At 45.5% G+C, this 19,935-nt stretch overlaps 1 protein-coding gene across 2 annotated transcripts in view; it reads right to left on the bottom strand.

The window, feature by feature from the left end:
- The window catches only part of UNC5C (unc-5 netrin receptor C), a 254,372-nt gene extending 243,825 nt beyond the window's left edge, over positions 1 to 10,547 (bottom strand). For both annotated transcript variants that reach the window (XM_081999328.1, XM_081999329.1), the window contains exon 1: positions 9,414 to 10,547. In XM_081999328.1, coding sequence (XP_081855454.1) covers positions 9,414 to 9,537 — 124 coding nt within the window. In that variant the 5' untranslated portion in view covers positions 9,538 to 10,547. The remainder of the gene's footprint in view (positions 1 to 9,413) is intronic.
- Between the last annotated feature and the right edge of the window lie 9,388 nt (positions 10,548 to 19,935).

Genomic DNA, 19,935 nt, shown 5'->3' with positions numbered 1-19,935 from the left:
CAGTGACATTTTCAGTGAACGACTGGTACAAGGGCACATGCACCACCATTTCATTACAGCCCCATCCCTCAACTGGACAGACTTCTAGTTTCCATAATCAACTCTGACTTCCAGATCTGAAGTGACTGAGTTTGGCAGGGGAAACCTTATCTCCTCCTAGTTGAAAGCACCACTGAGTTGTGTCCTAATCCTAAAATAAAGGCTTGCGTAGCAGAGGTTTCTCTATTGTCTTATCTGACTGCAGACAAACTGAGATTTCAGGCTGGACACCTCGCCGTTACCCTGCTAGCCCCGGCTGTTCACCGCTAGTCACGGCCACTCATCTTTTCTATCTGTAGAGCTGCAGAGTAACCAGGCGGACACATGAAGTTGTTGACGTTGTAAGGAAAGGTGACAGGAATAAATCTGTGCTAACTCCATGAGCAACTGGCAAAACTAGGAGATATACTAATGAAAGAGAAAACTAATTCAGGGTAAGGCAGTGTGCATGTCTGTACTCTGAATTACTCCCGGTAATTACCTGCGCTACAGCCAGTGTAGGTAAATCCAATGCACGTGAGAACAGAATTAGTCTCGCTTGCTATTCTGTCCCAATTCTTACTCCTCGATTTTGGTATGACTGAACTGCAATTAACCTCCTTCAGTGAGACCATATTATTATTTTCACTACGTAAACTTTCCAGTATAAACACATACGTTGGGACTGGATAAGACATGCAATGGATTTAAACAATAAATAACTGTACCATATCATAAAAGTGCAGCAATTCATGTTACAGACATTATTTTAGCAAATTTGTGGTTGGAAGATAGCTCTCCAAGCAGCTTTGGATTACTAATAACCCTGTGGTGATCACTTTTCACTGCCTGATGTGAAACGCACTAAATTCAAGCAAAGAAATGCCTGGGGAGCAACTATCAGTTCAAACAAGTTTCCAAAATGGCTGTGATAGAGTCAACCTCTTTTGACAGATCATTCAAGGCTTACTTGCACGTTTCCTTGCATCTAGCTGATGAAATCCAAGATTTCTCAAACAATCGCATCCAGCACTCAGGGGACCAAGAAAAACGCAAGCTTTCCTTTTTCTCAAAGGATACACCGTTAATCACAGAGCTTAACATTTCAACCTCTCACTCAATATGAGACTAAGAAATAAAGCTACTTTACTTCGTGAAAATAACTAAAAAGGGATTGGCAGGAGCTACCTAACAAGAAAACGCTCAGCTGTTGCCAGGCCAGTAAACCCTATCCCAGCTCCTTAGCATTACTGTTGATAATGGTACCTAAACAAGAGAAAAAAGATACTGATTTAATTGCCTAGGCAACCTCATAGCTTTTATGACTCGTAAGGCAACAGGGTCCTTCGGAGCAGAAGTTGTTCATTCAGATGAATGAAGTACAGTTGAATAAGACAGTCCTGAATTGCGGATTAAACCCAAACGAAACAAAACAACCCAAGATCCTTATTCACACAACAATGCTGCAGTCATCCGTTGGATCCGCTCTTGCTCCCTCCAAATTTGGGATAATGCTGTGGATTTCATTGGGTGAATTGAGCAAATCCTCCCAAACCGCCTGTCACCATAAAGTCAGAGCTTCCAGGAAGCATCCCTATTTCTGAGCAACAGCATATGGGTTTGCCCTTTGTCTTTTATACATTTTTCTAGATACCAGCAGACATAAGGAAAACATCAATGAGAGCCAACAAATTCGACATTGGGAAAGCACCTGAGAGCCTTCAACATAGCATTCCCTCCGTAGCATCTATCTTTGTGACTGTCAGACAAGAAAGAGGATAGTCTGGAGCACCAAACAGAGTCTTGGACACTCAGAAGCCTTGAGTTCACATTTTGGCCTCCTTACATATTTGCTCTGCACCCTTAGGCAATTCCCCTTATATCTCTCCACTAAATAGAGATAAATATAGCTGTCCTCACAATCCAGCAAGATGGATTAAAGATTAAACAGCTAACGCAACGTGACAAATGAGAACCTCCCACTGTCTCTAGCAACACTAAAGACGCAACTGCAGATGTCCCCCACGGGAGGTATCACCAGCTGAGACGAGCATGCAGAGCTTCTTGGCTGCCTCTTCCTGTCCTGCCTGGGTGGGAGTCATAACGAAGGAAAATGAGAATTTGGGGAGGTGCTGATGCACTGCAGCATCACATACTGACACACGGGATGTCCCTGCCTTGATGGGATTACTGCAGAGTCACGCAAGCTAGAGCGGCACTGCTTGGGTTTGGGGAATAGCAAAGGTACTCACCTAAATCCAGAGCTGCCTGCCCTTCCCTGGCAGCGTTAAGGGCATGTCTGGTGCCACTGAGAGAATCTGGGTCTCTATCTCGATTTGCATCACAGTAAAATCAGTGTGATTTAAAAAAAAAAAAAAAAAAACAAAACACCCCTAGAAATTGCTGTAAATATATGACTTAACCAGTGCTTAACCAGGACTGTAAGTCAAGTTGAACAGTGCTATTTTCACGAGGCTGGTTGAAATACATGGAAAAAATGTAAGTGGAAATGAAAAATGTTATTGTCAGCAGCCCTTACAACTTTTAAATTTTTCAATTTTCACTGAAAACCTAACAGATTTTCAGAAAGCATAAGTAGAAAGAGTTTGGCCAGTGGGGTAAACATTTGAAGTTTTATTGACCTTTTCACTAAAATAACTTAATCCTTTCTGGTTTTTATTAAAGTTTCTTGTTTTTTTTTTTCCCAGCCTCCCCCCAGCAAATAAACAAAAAGGACTCTTCCCCTCCTCCTCCCCCCAAAAATTTCCCTGTTGATAGAAAGGACATTTTTAAGTGAAATTGTTTTTGCATGAGGCTTTTCTTCCCCAGCCCAAACTTTTTGATAATAATGTGCCAGGCTATAAAGGGACTCCCTAAAACCTGGCATTTGATGCGTTAGGAGGAAATCCCATGTTTCCTGCTTAACGTACGTGTGATTTGGGATGGAGTTATAAAAGCAAACAGGAGGCTGTTCTAATGATGACTACCTAGGGGGAAAGCTGTATGCAACCAGCTCTGAGCCTACTGAAAGCTGGGAAAACCTCTGGCAGCTCTTGCCTGCTGCGCCTTACTTGTGCCCGTTGTTTGTACGAGCAGAGCCAGCCCTGAGGAAAGCGACTGGAACACAACCAGAGTCTGGGGCTTTCTTTTACTTTCTCCGGCTAGCCTGCGCGCCCACGGCTCACGGTCAGTTTTACGCCACATCCTTACCCGAGAAAGGCAAATCTAAACACAAAAACCGCGACCGATGCTTTGCAAAATGTTTAAGCAGACCTATCGCAAAAGCAATGACAATACAAAATAAATCCTCTCCCCATCACACTGCTGAGTTTGGGGTCAGAATATCTGCAGATGATCCCGTTAAATTAAATGCAGGGGAACAAAGTATGTGCAAAGTGAAGCAGAATTTTTTTGTTTGTGTTTGTTCGACGTAAGGTTCTTTATAACCATTCCACTTTTGAGCATAATTTCAAATGCTTGCTTACAAATGATGCAAATTAAGTCTTTCTTTGGATACGGTTTGCCTCCCAGAAGACTTAATACCATTTCTTTCAGATCGCCTCTCGGATAGCGTTATGATGGAAAGCTCCAGGGGCGCCTGCTCCTGAGACTGGACTCTACCAAGCACACGCCATAAATCACTTAAAACACCACCATCCCTTCAGTCCTTGGAAGCAGTTAGCACTGAACTGTGCCTCTGCACAACATTATTCTGCCACTCTGTTGACGAAGGCTGTAGCCAACTGGAAAACCGCTGCTTGTCTCTTACTCTTCGCTTTTAATCCTTGACTTACGCTTTAAAAGCTCGCACTGTTTTATACCTCCGAGTGGAACGTGAAAGCAAAGATGGCTAATGAAAATGACAGGCGATGTAATTACTGCTTTATTGGCACTGACGCCAAGATCTCTGCCTGCTAAACGTGAATACCTCCACTGGGTGGCTAACAAGATGCACACTTCACAAACTACCACAACCCTCTCCCCACTCGAAAGGGAGGAAAGAGGGAATGGGAAAGGGAATGTCATTTTTTTCCTATAGTGACATATACATGGTTATATGAAACATATCGCATTGGCAGAGCACCCATGATTAAATGAACTTTTATTTCAAAGATAGCCTCCAGTGATGTGTTTTCAATGTCAAATCAATTATCTCAATATTTGAGTCTCACGAGTTGAATCCTCTTTGACTAAATCACAGCAAACTGTTCAATACTTTGAGCAATGCAAATTTACCTAGGAATTCTCCCTTGCAACAGGAGTTAAAACATACTTTTCTGATAAGCTGCAAAAGTAACTTTGGTGCCTTTTTCCAGAAAAAGTAACCAGAACAGATTCCTCAAAAGTCCAATGACTTAAAATCCAAAAAGGCATCAGAAAGCAACAAACGTATCCATGCACTATAAAATGGGCTGCTCCAAACAAGATTACTTAGCTAGTAGCACAATATAAATGTAGCTTTATGTTTCAAAGTACAGCTCTCCTTAGTATTTTACATATACACAAAACTCTGGCTGCATGCTGTACAGAAATACTCAGTTGTTGTCCTGGTCAGCCTGGGCTCCTCTCACTTTCCGTGGGAACTGGTGTTGCTTTGCATCCTATTCAACTGAACTGGAAAGAGTGTGCCTCAAAACACCACTCTTCAGCTTGAAAAAAACCAAGGTATTTACTTGAAAATGTCTAATAAATATAATCCACATTTTCTCCTCTCTTGCTTCGCAGACCAGCTATGGAACTGATTTGCCTGGCCTTGGCAGGGTATGGAGTTGTGTCCCTGCTTTCAGACAAACTGTATTTGGAAAATTAAATTAGGAAAATCTTTTTAATATGGTTAATGCTGTTTCCTGTTTCTGACTTTGGATATCACACACACAGCTAGTCCTAAGATATAGTGAATAATCAGGGTTTGAGACCACTACCAGAGAAAAAAAAAAGAAAACAAAAAAGTTGAGACAAATGATCCAGGTAAAATGTTTAAGTGTAAATATGCACAACAATTGTGGAAATGTTTAGACACACTCAGGCATTCTTACTGTACGGAGGCATAAACGACACTGACAGTAATGCTGAAAAGCCATCAGAAGGGGGCTGTATTTGATGTATATACTTTTTTTCATAACTGTTGCAACCATCTGCTAGAGACTGGAGCCGGAGGAAAAGGAGCCCAGATTCTGGCTCCCGCATTCCCGGAGAGGAATCCCTCCTCCACGGACAGATCCGTCGACTTCATTTTCATCACGCTTAAAGTGCTCCTCAGTCAGCAGAGGAAACCCGGTGGCTGCTTTGCTTTCAGCAAAGCCTACTGCAGTTCTGAAATGCTACTCGGGGCCAGTGTGGGCTGCCTCATCCACCCCAAACTCCTCAACACCACTGAAATCTGCCAGAACGCATGGCTTTAAAGCGAACTGATGTTGCAAGTGGGTTTATCCATTCATAACAAAATACTACTCGGCCCTCGCTTTCCTAATACAAATACTATTACAGCCACATGATCAAATACAAGCGGTCCACTGATGCATCAAGATAATTAAGTCCTTTTCCCCCCTTTTTTCAACAAGATGCTTTTAGGTATTTAATTAAGTGCATCCCCAAAAGGTTAGTACATTCACATGTTATATTTCACTTTTTCTGCACCAAGCATTTTCAAACTGCTGCTGTTGCTAATACAGACTACGCTGGGGCAAGACAAATATCTGCACATATGGCTCTTTTACAGTTTTCTTTTTAAATTATCACTTTGATTTAATTAGGTTTGAGGGGTTAAGCATAAAAAAAGTACTCTCTTGTTGTAAAGGAACAACTGAAACAAAACCTCGTTAATATGCAGTCCCTTTAGCGTTTCTATCCATCTCTATGCCATAGTTATTAGCCTATAAAGCTGTCTGAACCATGCTTGTCACTACAAATAGATAGCCTGACCCTCCCTCTCAACCCACCTACACCCCAAAAAGGTGGGGGCCATAGGATAAGTTCTTCAAACAGCTTTAATACCCAAAAATGGGAGGGGGGGGAAGTCAGGAAGCACCAGGGCAGTAACCCATTCTCTGCTGACTGAAGAGCCAAAGGAAGAGTTGTTCTTACGGGAGATGGCACTGAACGGCCAGACAGGGGTAGGTGCTTGTGTCCAGGGGTGGTTGCTCTTTCTCTCACATTTTGGGATGCTTGAATTCTCATTCCGATGTAGCTTATTGCAGAGGTATAATGGAATATATGGTATAATGCAGCGAACGCCAGATCAGAGTTGGTTCTGCCTTGATAATCGCTCTGGCCCCATTCACCCCACTTGGAGACTTAAGGGCTGTCTCTATCATTGTGGCCATTTCCTGTTCTCTCCTGATAACAGCGGAAAAATACTTAGCTTCAGATAAGAAGATAAGAAATGCTAATAAAACAAAAAAGTGTACTTAGCTCCGCTGAGAACCTCACAGGAGGATGCTGAGATGCAGTGATAGGAATGTCTCTACCAGGGAGTCTGGGGGTTAGTCCACCAACTACTCAGTTAACAAATTTATTTTCCACGAGGCAATGGAAAAGGAAGGCATGGAAGCAGAAGCCCCAGTAACTCTCATGGCCTCCTTACCCTGCTTCAGAAGATAAAGGCGGTCAGGGAATGGAGAACAACAGCAAAACAAGAAATAATACCAGCAGCAAGTACTGGAAAAAAACGTACACACCCTCTTTCCCTTCCCCTCCTCCCCTTTCTAAATCGTAACTATGTGTTTGCTGTATGAAGACACCACTTCAAGTTTTTTCTCCTTTTCAAGGTATCACAAAGGAAGATTGAATTTTTTTGCACAATTAAAACCAAGTCAGCTGGCTCCAGACCCACTGGAAATCAGAAGATGGAGACCAGTTTGGAGTGTAATTTCCCCATGTCCTATTTCTATTGCTCTCAAAGAAATCCAACCGAAAAGACTAGAAAGGCATTTCCATTTCGAAGGAAACCAACTGAATGAAGAATGACTTTGGAAAAAGAGGTTGGGTAAGAATCATTTCAATATTCACACGTTTTTGGAAACGTATAAATAAAAGAGAGTGAAAACTTTGCCCAGTACTATATGATGAGAAAACTTCCTGAAGAGGGCATAGTTAACTGTTGATTCATTGCCTCACTGAAGAACCACATACACATACGTGAGGATCCCCATGGCAGACACCAATCAGAAAATCCCTCAGCTCTGGGAAAGGTGCCAAAACCAGGTTTGCACCCAAATTCTGTACCTGGTCCTAACAAATGGGAAATAAAAATAAAGGCATAAATGGAAAAAAAAAAAAAAACCCACACACCAACCCCCCACCCAAAAAAAAGACACACCAACAAGTCAAATAACTGTATCCCAACCACATTCCCTGGATTTTCCACTCTGTTGTGAAGGTTTATCACACACTGCACAACGGGAAGCATCACTGAAGAGCTGTCTGCCCCTTTCTGGGTAGGTGAGGATGCCTGTGTCCTGTGACAGGTCCCACATGTGCTGCCCTTCGCAGCGTAGGCGCAGGGGGCCTGGCTCCTCTCCCCTCGTGGCATTTCTGTCCCACAGCGTCGTGTTACGGAGAGTATGCGGGGAAAGGAGAAACCATCTGAAAGTGTGAGGTATGCCCTGTGGCACCGAGATGTGCGCTCTGAAACGGCCGAACGCGGGGGGTCCTCTCTGCCCCGCTCAGGCCATCTGTCATGCGAATCACCCGTGTCCTGCCCGCAGAGCCGGCAGGCTCCTTTCTGCTCCAGGTCCAACTACCTGAGAGGATCTTTCCTCTTCAATACCTCCCCCCCCAGCCATCCACACAGACTGATACATACCCACTGACATCTAGGTCTACGTGCCCATGGTACTATTAAAACCTTTAAATACAATAACCCCAAACCTGTCCTATTTCCAACATGAAAGCGACCAGTGAAAGGAAACGATGGTACGTAAGACACAGAAGAAACATGACACGATGCATGAGGGACTTCTGTACTCTCTTTCCCTGCTACTCCCTTTTCATGACCAGGTTTCTGATCTTCCTGCAAGATAAAACGCCTGGTATGGGCGAGGGAACGTGACTCTGAGGATGGAGTATCAGCGGGAAATGGATTAGCATCGTTACATGTATGGACACGATGTACAGTGCATCCGGCCCACCAGCAGCAAGCCTACGGCTCCCAAAAGCCTGCGAGGGACACGGGGAGTCAGAACAAGCAGCAGCGGTGTCCGGTCAGAAAGGCCGTAGAGGAGTGCGCTCTGTAATGGCTGAGTGAGGGCACGGGGTCAGAGCTATGCAGTCGTCTCAAGTGCCTCTCCACAGAGATTATGGGGGAAAACCAAGCATTCGTCCACTTGCACTATGCTAACAACTCCAAATCAAAGCTTTGGTGCCTATTATTGTTTCTTGGTGGCATATAAATGGAAAAAAACCCAACCAAAACTGCTTCTAAAATTCCTTTTCTCTTGTTAACCATGTAACCAGGATTTCCAAGTGCTTTAATGAACCCACACATCCTTGCTATGTGCAGCTCTGCTCACATGCAGCAGCAACCTCTCTCTCTCTCCAGTGCTGAGGAGGTTGTGGAAAAGTATTTCCCAGCAAAAGCCACCCATTTCCACTTTAGGTCTAACTCCTAGGAAAAGAGAAGAAAAGCGCCGAGAAAGTTTATCCAGCATCAGCTCACAGGAGAAAAAGCCTCCTGCTTGTGGCTGTCTGCCGGGTGGGTGACACTGAGCCAGGGCTCTTTGTGGTGTTCTCAAGACATCGCTAAACACACACTGAGAAACAAGACATTTTAATTTGGAAAACGGAATTTATACACGGGCTACAGGGAAAACAGATCTAGATGTACTCCAGAAACCCCGACAAGGGAGAGGAAAAGGAAGGCGGGGGGGCGGGAGGCATAAACACAGAGACACGAGAACTCCCCTCGGGTATCTGTTTTTAGGGATCACGAAGGAGGGGGCCGTGGGGGGCAGATGGGGTGCGCACGAACGACCGCCGCACGCAGAGCCCCGGGGCAGGGCTGTGCCCCGCACCTGCCTTTCCCACGCCCCTTGCCAGCCCTCGGGGCGCACCGGCGTCGCTCCCCCGCCCCGGAGGGCTGCCGGCGGGGCTCCTTCAGCCCGCAGCCCCCCTCACTCCGGCCTCGGTGCCCCGCTTGAGGACGGAGTACAGGGAAACGCCTGTCCCGACCGGGCTCAGCAACGACAGACCCGACCCGGCGGGGGCGACCGGACATCCCCCCCACCTCCCCAGACCCCGGCCGGGGCCGTGCATGCGGGGGAATGTGTTGCTTGCGCACATACAGACAGAAGAAAAACCCACAAAATAAATAACATCACGGCATAAATTCGCATTTTCAGCCCGCACCCGGAGGACGCCCCGGCCCCTCTCCAGCCACCCATCCCTCCCCCGCTTACCTTGCGCCGCGGAGCCGGGGCGGCTGGCCCCCAGGACGGCCAGGGCGGGGAGCACCACGGTCTGCAGCAGGTATCCCAGTCCCAGCCCGCAGCGGGCCGCCGTCCCCTCCAGCCCCTTCCCCATGGCCGGGGCAGGGAGTCGCGCAGAGCCGCGGAGCTTTTCTGTGCCGCCTCTGCCTCCGCCAGCCCCGTCCCACCGCCGGGCTCGGAGGGACGCGGAGGGGCGCGGAGCGGCGCGGAGCCCCCGCGAGGCGCTCAGGCTGCGCGGGGGGCGGCGGGGCGAGGGGTACCACTCGTAGCGGGGGGGCAGGGGCGCTGCATGGCCCCGCAGAGGGGCGCGGAGGGGCGCGGAGCCCGGCGGAGCGCTGCCTTCTTCCCGCGGGCGGCTCGGCGCGGCTGCCTCCACCCCGGGGGTGGGCGGGGGCCGGGGCCGGGGCCGGGGCTGGGGAGAGGGGGCTGCGCTGGCCGCCTGCGATAAAATGCGAGCCGGAGCGAGGAGCAGACCCAGAGGGAAGGGGGCGGGGGAGGCTGGGAGCCACCCGCTGCAGAACCGGCCCCCTTTCGCCTCCCCCGCCCGCGCCCCCTGCGCTCACGGCCGCGGGCACACTCGCACGCAGATGCTGGTGCGCGCTTGCACACGCACAAAACACACACCCCCTTACCCCTCCCCAGCTCACCCGGGCCGTGCAGCCGGGAGAAGCCCCGGGAGCCGAGGCTGTGCTGGCCGGACCCCGCTGCACCCGTGGGTCTCCCGTCCCCACGCCGTCCCCGTGGGCCTGACAACCCCACACAAACCTGCGGGAATCTAGGGGCCCAGGGCCGTCCCTAAGGAGCCACAAAATGTAGGGTGGGGCAGCCCCATGCTGGCCGGGGGCACCAGTCTGCTCCCACAAGCAGCAGGCTGGGGGGCAGGAGGGATGTCGGGGAAGCCCCCATCCCCAGGGAACATCTCCATCTGCCCCCGGGGCCTCTCTCCTAAGACTGGGGTCGCCCCCTGCCAGACTTTACCCTCCCATCTTCCTTATACCCCCAAAAAGCTCCCCCTTGTCCTCTGCCTTCACCACACACCCACCAAATCTCGCTCAGCTGGATGGCAGAGCCTACATCTCAAGTTCACAGCTCAGCCAGGGCTGGCTTGGGTTTTACTGTTGCTTCCTTGGGCTTGTTTGTTTTTTTTCTGGTTTGTTTTGTTTTAAGTTGCCTTTTGCTCTGCAGAGCCCAGGCAGGCTGTCCCCAGCCACGACCAGACCCACCTACTGACACATCAGGCTTTGCCAATGCCAGGGGGCTGCAGCCCCACAGCCCTCCCCACACCATGGTACTCCAGGGAGCGTCGTCTTCTCCAGCCCAGAAGCTTCCCCCAAGCAGGGCTGAGTGCGAGGCAAGGAGCACTGTATTCCTCCGAGACACGTCTGGGATCTTCCCAGAGACACTGGCTTTGCCTTCCGCTCCCGGCAGGAAAACAGCAGGAGCTTTGCTGATGCTGCAGGAGGGTTTCCCAGAGGCCACAGGAGCTGGCCGCCCCCAGGGAGGCTCCATCTCCCTGCCCCCCGACTCTTATGCCCTTCCCAGGGAATTACCCCATTACCAATTACCCCAACCTTTCCCATAGCTGGGTTTGGTGGGGCAGGGATTTTTTATCCCCTGCACAGCAGCTGACACAAAGCTGCAGTGTGACAGGAAAACAACGTGTCTGGGTTTTTGTACAGGCAGTGAGCGAGAAAAAGGGGCAGGTTTTGTTCTGGGCAGCGCACCTGGGTATGGCCGGAAGGTGCCCTGCGAAGGATGTGTTTCAAGCCCAACAGGCTGATTTACGCAGGAAGTCTAGGCAGTCCTCTCCAACTAGAGCACTCCAGCTCTCCACCTCCTGGCTGTAGTACATCTTTTAAAGGGGAGAGTCCCCTCCGCTTCAAACACCATGGCATAGTTCAGGAAACATTAAGGCTCCACCATAACCCATGAGTTAAGACCTGAGGCTGTGTAAGCGGTGGAAAGGAAACTCCCAACTTGTAGCTGCGTTCAAAGGAGAATGTGGGTCCCGAACAAGAGCTCTCTTGATTGCCTGCGCTCCCCACACCAATCCCTAACCTCATGCTCCCCAGCCTCATGTCCCAGGTTGGCAGTGAAGGGAGCATCTCCCCATGTACGATGTTTGTTTGCCAGTTTTGCCATAACTCCCTAAGCTGGGAGTATCTCTCATTTGTTGGGTATTTACCATTTCCCCTGTGCTAAGAGAAACTTTGCAGAGGCAAGAGAAGAGACCCTTGAAAGATGTCACACGTGGAAGATGTATTCGTTGCAGCAACAGCTGACGGGCACATCTACTGCCACAAGGGACAGGGGAGGGAGTGTTTGCTTCTCCATTAAATGGAGCTAATTTATTTTTGATGTTTTGGGTCTTCCCAGGAGTAATACCTACAGTTCCAGGCTTAGTTTCTAGTTAGTAGCTCAGTGACCTCATTAAATAGGTCCATCCCAATTTCAAGATTATGTCCCTGCAGCCCTGCCCGGGGATCCCTGGTGGCTGCCAACCTGTCAGCCTCTCTGCCCTGGAGTAGGTGCACGGGGGAGCATTGCTGTTTCACAGCTGCGACAGAAAGTGGTGGCACAAGGACCACAAGATCTCAGCTTGGGGAGAAAGCAGGTATTTTTTTCCCAGGACCCAAGATGTGGTGGACAACAGAGGAACAAGGGTACTGCAGCCTGAGGTGGTCAGTAATCACTTTTCTACTGGAAGTAGATACACCTTGACCTGGAGAAGATGGTTCAAGCAACAGCAACAAATAGATAAATAGGGGTCTTCTCTGGAAAACATGCTTTCAAATGTGTCTGTGCTCCATTATGTGTAACAAAGGGCATCCAAGGATGCTCCATGTGCCCGCATCACACAGCTTCCTCAGAGGTCCTCCAGGCACTAACAAATGGCACTTGTGCCTGGGCCATCCCTGATGCCACTGCACTGGATTTTGCCTGTTCAGGAGCCAGTCTGTCCCAAGGGCTCTTTACCTTTCTCCCTATGAGATAAGAAGAATTACTACCCCAGCTTAATAAATTTCATATTTGACACAGGAGTTAAAGCACTGAGATAATTCAGGGATTTGGGATTAGAAAGTGCAAATTGCCTGGGTTTATTCCAAAAGTAGGGGTTTTTTCCCTGATAGAACCTGGCTGGGGAGGTGTTTTCCCAACTGTTTGAAAAGTTAGTGACTTAAAAGTACATGTAATGTTTGTTTATCTTTTTGTCACCTTTAATGTCCTTAAAAATCACTGCATACCCTTCATAAACTCATCTGAAGCAAACATTAATCTCCAGTTTTCATACTTAGACAAAATATCAAGGGTCAAACAGTTTGCACTGGAAAGTAGACTTAGCAGCCTAACAGGTGCTACCTTAGCTAGTTTTTCAGGTAAATTCAAGAACTTGCAACTCCAAATTAGACACCCACAGTAAGTGACTATAAAATCTAGGGTAACATCTAAAAGTTTTCTGTGTAACTTGTGTACTTAAGGGTTTGTTGGTTTGCTTGGTTTTTTTTAAAGAGCTTTTTAAATGAGAGTTAGGTTCTAAATCAATACGTGAAGTTTTTCACCCCTGTTGTCAACTCAGGAATTTCAAGCTCTTGACAAGCAGTTTTTGAAAGCACAGAGCTGGTGAATTTTATTGCTCAAGCATCTGGAGTTGCAAAACAATCAATTAGAAGGCATATTGGATTTGAAAAGTCCTGTCAGCTTGCATAATTAATATTGTGAATGGTAGTGTAGGTACCAGGTTTTGCTCTAGATGTTTTCTTAAGATCCTCTACATTTATAATGATTTATACAAACCTAATCTAATTACAGAACTCAAGGGAAATTTGTATTTTCTTTTGTTATCGTGGCACAGCCCAGGAACACATTGCTGCAGGCACTGTGCTAAAACAAAGGGCCCCGATCCCCATTGCAAAGAGTTGCGAACTTTGATTAATGACTTTGGAGCAGAGGTACCAGGGTCCCCTGTGTTACGTGGGACTTGAGCAATGCTGGTTTGAACAAGGAGAGGAATCTTTTCTGTGCATTGATAGTTACGAGTAAGATTCGGTAACCCATCCTCGTACCGAGCATTGCGTTCCTAGGCAGATACCGTCACCTCCGGGCAACCGGCCTGAGGACTCATTTGCTACACAAACATTAACAAGGGATGCAGATTCAGGCTCCACATCAGGTGATTACATTTGATAGTCAAGATGCTCTCAGCTACTGAGATCCACCTAAAGCAGCATGGAGCGTTTGAGCGAGGGCTGTATTTTCCAAGCCTCTCTGCTAGCTGTTTGCAATGCTGGGTAGCATGTGGCCTGCATGGCACGAAAGATATATCACACACCTGCTTTTGGCTGTGCCATTCCCTCCAGGCTCTGCCATGCTGCTCCTATTTTATGGCAGAGCCCAGCACAACGCAATCCAAAAAGCAGGTGTGTGACAAGCCGCTCACCTCACCGACATACACACCACAAGCTACCAAGTACTGCAGTTTTCTCGCAGTTTAGATAGGCAATTACTTCCTCTGTGGTTGCCTTGCGTGATGCTGTGGATCAGCAAATGAAACTACCCTTCTGATATCTTACATTTCAAAAGCAACACAAACTCATTCCCAGTTAAAATCTTCTGAGCATTTTTTTCATGCTAGGAATGACTGTTGGAATTGTAGTCTGAGGAAAATGTCTTTCATACCTAGTGAAATCTAATAAAACAACTGATTGTGTTTCAGCTTCCAAAATCACTACTTTGTTTACTTATTTATGGAACAAGATCTTCCAAGTTCATCCATACTCATGCACCATACTAGTGTGCTGAATTTTCAGTCTCGATGTTATATTAGCAAGACCATGGGTCAACATATATGTTACTACCCACAGAAACAGTTTAAATAGTGTTTCACTTCATAAAAACCACCACCCTGAAACTGTGGGAATCACCTGGGCAGCCATATGATGTCCTGCTCCTGACACCTTTTCAGGTGCACAGCTGCTGTTTCTTTTATAAATTTATGGCAATTAACAGCTTTGTTGTCCTCACCATTCTCTCGAACAGTTTGGCTCTTCATAGTATCTGGAAAGGACGTTCTTGAACTAAAGAACCACTTCAAGCAGTGGTTGTTCAAGGAAATGGTGCTACCTACTAAAGGTAGGGCCAAATTCTGTCCCTTTATTCATGCTGGATACCGTGCATATCATGCTGTTGTGTCCCACTGTGCATATCATCCTCTTATAACTTGTGCAAGAGGATGCTGCTGGAGCTGGGGACTCATATGCCTAAGGAATAAAGGTAAAAATTCAAAGGTGTTCAAGTTTCACTTTCAGTAGTCAGGGGCACCATGCTCTTGAATGGCAATGGGACTTTGGCTCCTTGTCCATTTTTGAAAGCTGTGTCCTCCAGCTACAGCCAAATAATACATCCAAAGAGCTTTTTCTTTCATGTGAATTATCTGTAAACAGATCACAGATTTCTTATTTATTTATTCTCTCTTCACATTTGCTTGGTGAATATTTTCTCTGAACAGTTCTGAGCTGTAGCTCATTCATGCACAATTCATCACCAGCATTTGAAGTTCAGTATTCAAACTATTTTCCTTATTTCTGTTGCATGAGACAATATCAAAACATTTCCCAGCTACAAATATTCGGTAACATTTAAAAAAAAAAGAAAAAAAAAAGAAACAGCTTGATCGTTTTAGTCTCTGTATTCATTTGCCTGCAAATTCACGGCAAAAATACAAAAGGTGAGACATACTGTCAATTTGTATTTGTTACGACCTGAAGCGAGCGTTCCCCTCGCTGTTGCTGCGGGCACCTCCGGTCGTGACAGACGGCTGAGCGATTGCGATAGCTCCCAGCAGAGGGAGGTATGACACATCGACTGCGGCCCCTGCTTCGCAGCCCTGGCTCTCTCCGATAGACGAGTCATGAATGTTTTAGGAACGTGTCAGGGTCCCATGGCTTCTCGTTATCTAAGCATTTTATCTGGGAACAAACCTCTCCTAGGTCCGGGCCCTGGTAACTACGTCATTCTACACCAGGTTTCCCAGGGCTCCGGCTTCAGCTGAGCTAAAGGGTGGGAAGAACTTGAAAAATATCTCCGTCTGTTGCATAACACGGTTATATTCGTCTCCCACTCTCCGCTCACTTTTTATTTTTGTAGCATTGTAACTACAGGTCTATCTTGGAGTTGAATAACATGACTGACGCATGTCAGTCTCTGTCCCAGGTTTATGCCCATCAGTTTCCACTGAAATGTTTTTCTGTTTTATTTGCCAAGTACTCATTTCTGATTGTCCAGTTCAGGGTGGGCTTCCTCCAAACTTCTTTACTGATGTCACAAGAGTCCACTCTCCAATGTCTCAATATTACCACACTGCCCACCTCTGCCTTCGTGTTTTCTCCCTGCCTTACCCATGGCATAATTGCACTTTGGGATCTCTGTTTCAAATTCTCCCTATAGGCATGTATGCTGGGTTGCTCTTACTCCATTTGGTTTTTTATTAATTCTCTTGCCTGATACACTTCGTATAAAGTAACATTAGAAAGAATTATAATTGCAGTATTTATTGAACCACTTCTGAAGGAAGGAAACTGATAGCGCAGAAAGAAATATAAAGGAAGAGTAATGAAACTTTCAGGCAAAAGATGTTTGAGAAGATGCAGCTTCTATCAAGTCACACATTTTTTGAGAAACTTAACTGTTAACAGGGCATTTTGGTGCTCTATAATAAGATCAAACTTACACACAGACCTGTATAACACTCATTAGTCATCTTCTAGATCAAAAATGGTGTATTTCTAATTGTTACAGATTTTCTTTATAGTTCAATATATTTGCAGTTTCATGCCTGAGCTATTTCATGAAAACAGATCACATTAAGCAAACTATGGGAGTTTGAGTATATGGCAATTCCCCCAGCCTTCCCATTTATATCTACTTTGTGAGAAAAAAAACCCAACTATGACAAGCACAAACAGCCTCACTTGGGTTGTTTGGATGTGAGGGTTTTTTTTTTTCCTTTTTTTATTTTGAAACTTGACAAACTACTCTGTTGTACGGTGAGTTTGAAATGCAACTCTCCCTACTAGCTGGTCTACTGCACCTTCCTAGAATGTATTTACTCCTGCCAACATATAGCCAGATTATCTTTTTTACCCAACAGAAAAAAGCTTTCGTAGCAAAACCCTCAAATTCCTGAGCAGTGTGCGGCAGTAGGAAGAAATCTGTTGTAAGTGCCTGTAAGGGGGAAGCCTGGCTGTGTGTTTTCAGTCTTTTTTCTCCTGGCCTCTTGGTGGCAGGGCAATTAGAGCTCAAATGTACAGGGAAAAGATATCCCCGTACAGTAATCAAAGCAAACATTATATAGATTTTGATTGCTCCAACAAGAATGAAGTCTTTGTTAACTGAAGTAGCTTTATTGATTCGAATGAGGAGATGTATTTATTCTGTTTTCTGAAGTGCTCCAAGCTGTGCATGTATTTAATGCTTATAAATTCAGAGATGAAGGAGTAGAAAAGTTCTGTGTAAAACCATAGCAAAGAAACTGTATCATTTCCAGAACATTTATTCTAACATTCTTTTCATAAAGGCAGTTATAATACTCGTAGTTATCATTATGATCTCATAATAGACCTTAATGTTTCAAAGACGGCATGATTTAAGTCAAATAATTAACAACATTCTTGACTGTTTAGCAATAATGAGTTTGTTTTCATAGAAATACTTGGTTTCGTCTATGTGTACAGAGGCTGAAAAATGATGGAATAACAAAAATGTTTAGCCCCACAGCTGAAGATGAAAAGCATATGAAAATAAAGATCACACATAATGACAACACGTGACCCTGTTTTAAGTATGACCTTTAGCTCCTTAAAGCACATGATATTCAATGCTAGAAAGTAACTTATGTGGTTTGTGTTACTACAGTAATTTAAATTGACAGCCTTAAGATTTCTTTGTCTAAAGACGTTATTAGGAATTCAGCTGTGCATTTCCTCATGTGCAACACAGATAATATCAAGCAAAACTTGAAAAATAGATTGAAAAAAGGAGAATCCCCTTACTTCTGAAGTCTAACCATGAACACTAGCATTTCTCGTAACACACTGGAAAAAAAAAAGAAAAGGTTTAAGTTCTGTCCTTAGTAGACGTAGTTATTCTGTGTCTGCTCTTATTTCAGATGAAGTTCCACAGAGATTTACAGAAACCAGCTCAGGCCCTCTGGGAATAAGTCCTCTATGTAAAAACTTTGTGCCCTTTGACCTATAGGACACTAGTGTAAAGATAATAATGAGCGCCTTATTTTGACTGGGGAGAACCGCAGGTTATCTGCAGCTACCTAGTTTATCACCGCTTCTCATTCGAGACCTACATTTTTAGTCATTGTTTCTCTTTTTAGGAACATTTTGAAAGGTAGTATCAAATAAATGGGCTGTGGCCCCACACAATGCTTTCTCTTATTTAGATGTCTCAGTTGATCTGTGTTCAAGGATGATTAAAGTACTTTGCACTGAGTTTCTTAGTTCATTTCATTACATGTGCATTCATAAATTAGTTGATGGTAATCTATTAATAAAAACTTAATATTCTACATTAACCTCTATAAAATGTTGCAGGGGTTTTTTTGTTTTTGTTTTTGTTTTTGTTCTTTTTTCTTTTTCTGAACTGGAACTATTCACCGACTCTCTTCAAGAGTCTGATAAGATACAGAGTGCAATACTGGCTTGATAATGGCCAAGAGTTTTGCTTCCTCTCTGAGTAACATGAACTCTAAGATGAGAAAGGATACCTTATCTTCATAACTAAAATATCATTCATTATTTAGTCTCTAGGTTATTAAAACCAGTTCTGAAATGTGGAACAAGAACTTAATGTTGAAAAACTGGATATGGTAAAGTCCAGTTTCTTTGACACAACAAAGCAGTACCAGCGATCATGTTATCAGCAAGAAAGAGAACAATAGCTTACATCCCTAGAAGCTCCTCCTTCTCCAGATTACAGGAGGTGAAAAAGGGAAGAACATGATTTTGACAAGGTTCGATCATAACAGACCTGCCTGGGAGCTCATCAATTTCTCTGGAATTAAATTGTTCCAAGTAGCAACAATGCCAGCTCGCTTAATGATCCCTTTGAAAAGCAAGTTTTAATGATCAAGTGACCAAGTTAGAAGACATAGAATGGAAGAGAATAGACGTGGGAGGGGGACGAGACAGCACATTACTGGACGGTCTCAAAATTCACAGGGAATGGCAATAAGTTCATTAATGGTTAGAGACCTCTGATGCTTTCTGCCTGCTCTACACACTCTCAAACGCGTCCTGGAAGAGGAAGGCATAAGTTGGAACTGAGCAAGAGTAGAATTTTGGAGTCTGCTGGCTAATTTTTTATCCTTTGAATTTTTAATTGATATGGAAGCTTTGGTTATTTAGAAGAAAAATGAAGAACTGATCACAGTTTACAAGTATGAGCGTGTGGGAGGACTGCAGGGGATGGAACACTGTAAAAGTAGCAGGACATTATATATAAGCAGCAAGATCCCCTTTCTTAGAAGAATCACATAAACAATATGTTCATAACTAGGACAAGATTCACAGTTACAAGCCAAGAAAAGATTTCATGATTCTTGTTCCTCCCCACACCTCTAACATTTCAGGGATTGTCAAAATCCCTCCACGAGCACAGAACAAAGTAGCTCATCTCATCTTTAGCCAGTTTTCTTTTTTTTTTCCCTCCCATCCCCCCCACCCCCTGACAGAATTTATTTTGCACTTATATTTACTTTTGCTCCACACATGCTTTCCATCTTTCTCTGCAAGGAAAATAATTCTCACAGTGAAGCAGCTTGCACTATGGACCTGTTGTGCTTTACCCTCCCCAGAGGGAAGGCCGTCAGCTGAGCGTAGCAGCCAGGGTCATTGTCATGGCAGGCAGACACTCCAGAAGGACCTTAGAGGTCTCGGCTCTAAGGGGTGTTCAGATATGTCTTAACAGCGCAGCCTTTGGTGGCTGGCCTCAGCAGCTGCTTACTCTTTGACCTTTCCACAGCGACGCCAGGGCAGCAGTACGTCCTGTGAGCTGGACTGGACTGCCCTTGAGCGTGTGTTGGAAGGTAGCTCTGTGACTTTATCCATTCGGGCAGATCTTTGTACCTGGTGGAGCTCCAAAAAAAAAAAAAAAAAAAAAAAAAAAAGGAGCCACTGTGCAGCCTGACCCCAGCTACCCCAGCTTGGCATGACCCCAGCTACCCCAGCTTGGCATGACCCCAGCTACGCCAGCTTGGCATGGGTGCAGACCTTTCGCTGCCCTTTTAAGGACATTCTTCTGCCCTAGGAGTACCATGTGTCCTTAATGTTTATAAGAGAATTAAGATCTCCAGTAACAGTGGTCTTAGGATCAAGAGGCAAGTCTACATTCAATACCGTGTTTATCCTCCTGGCTGTTTTTCCCAGAATTAGTACACACATCAACAATTCCATAATGTATGAGTAAGATCTGTTTATTCTTTACC

This window comes from Phaethon aethereus (assembly GCF_964289735.1).
Source record: "Phaethon aethereus genome assembly, chromosome: 4".
Lineage (NCBI taxonomy): Eukaryota > Metazoa > Chordata > Aves > Phaethontiformes > Phaethontidae > Phaethon > Phaethon aethereus.
Note: the sequence above shows the minus strand (reverse complement) of the source record. Positions and strands in the feature narration are given on the sequence as shown.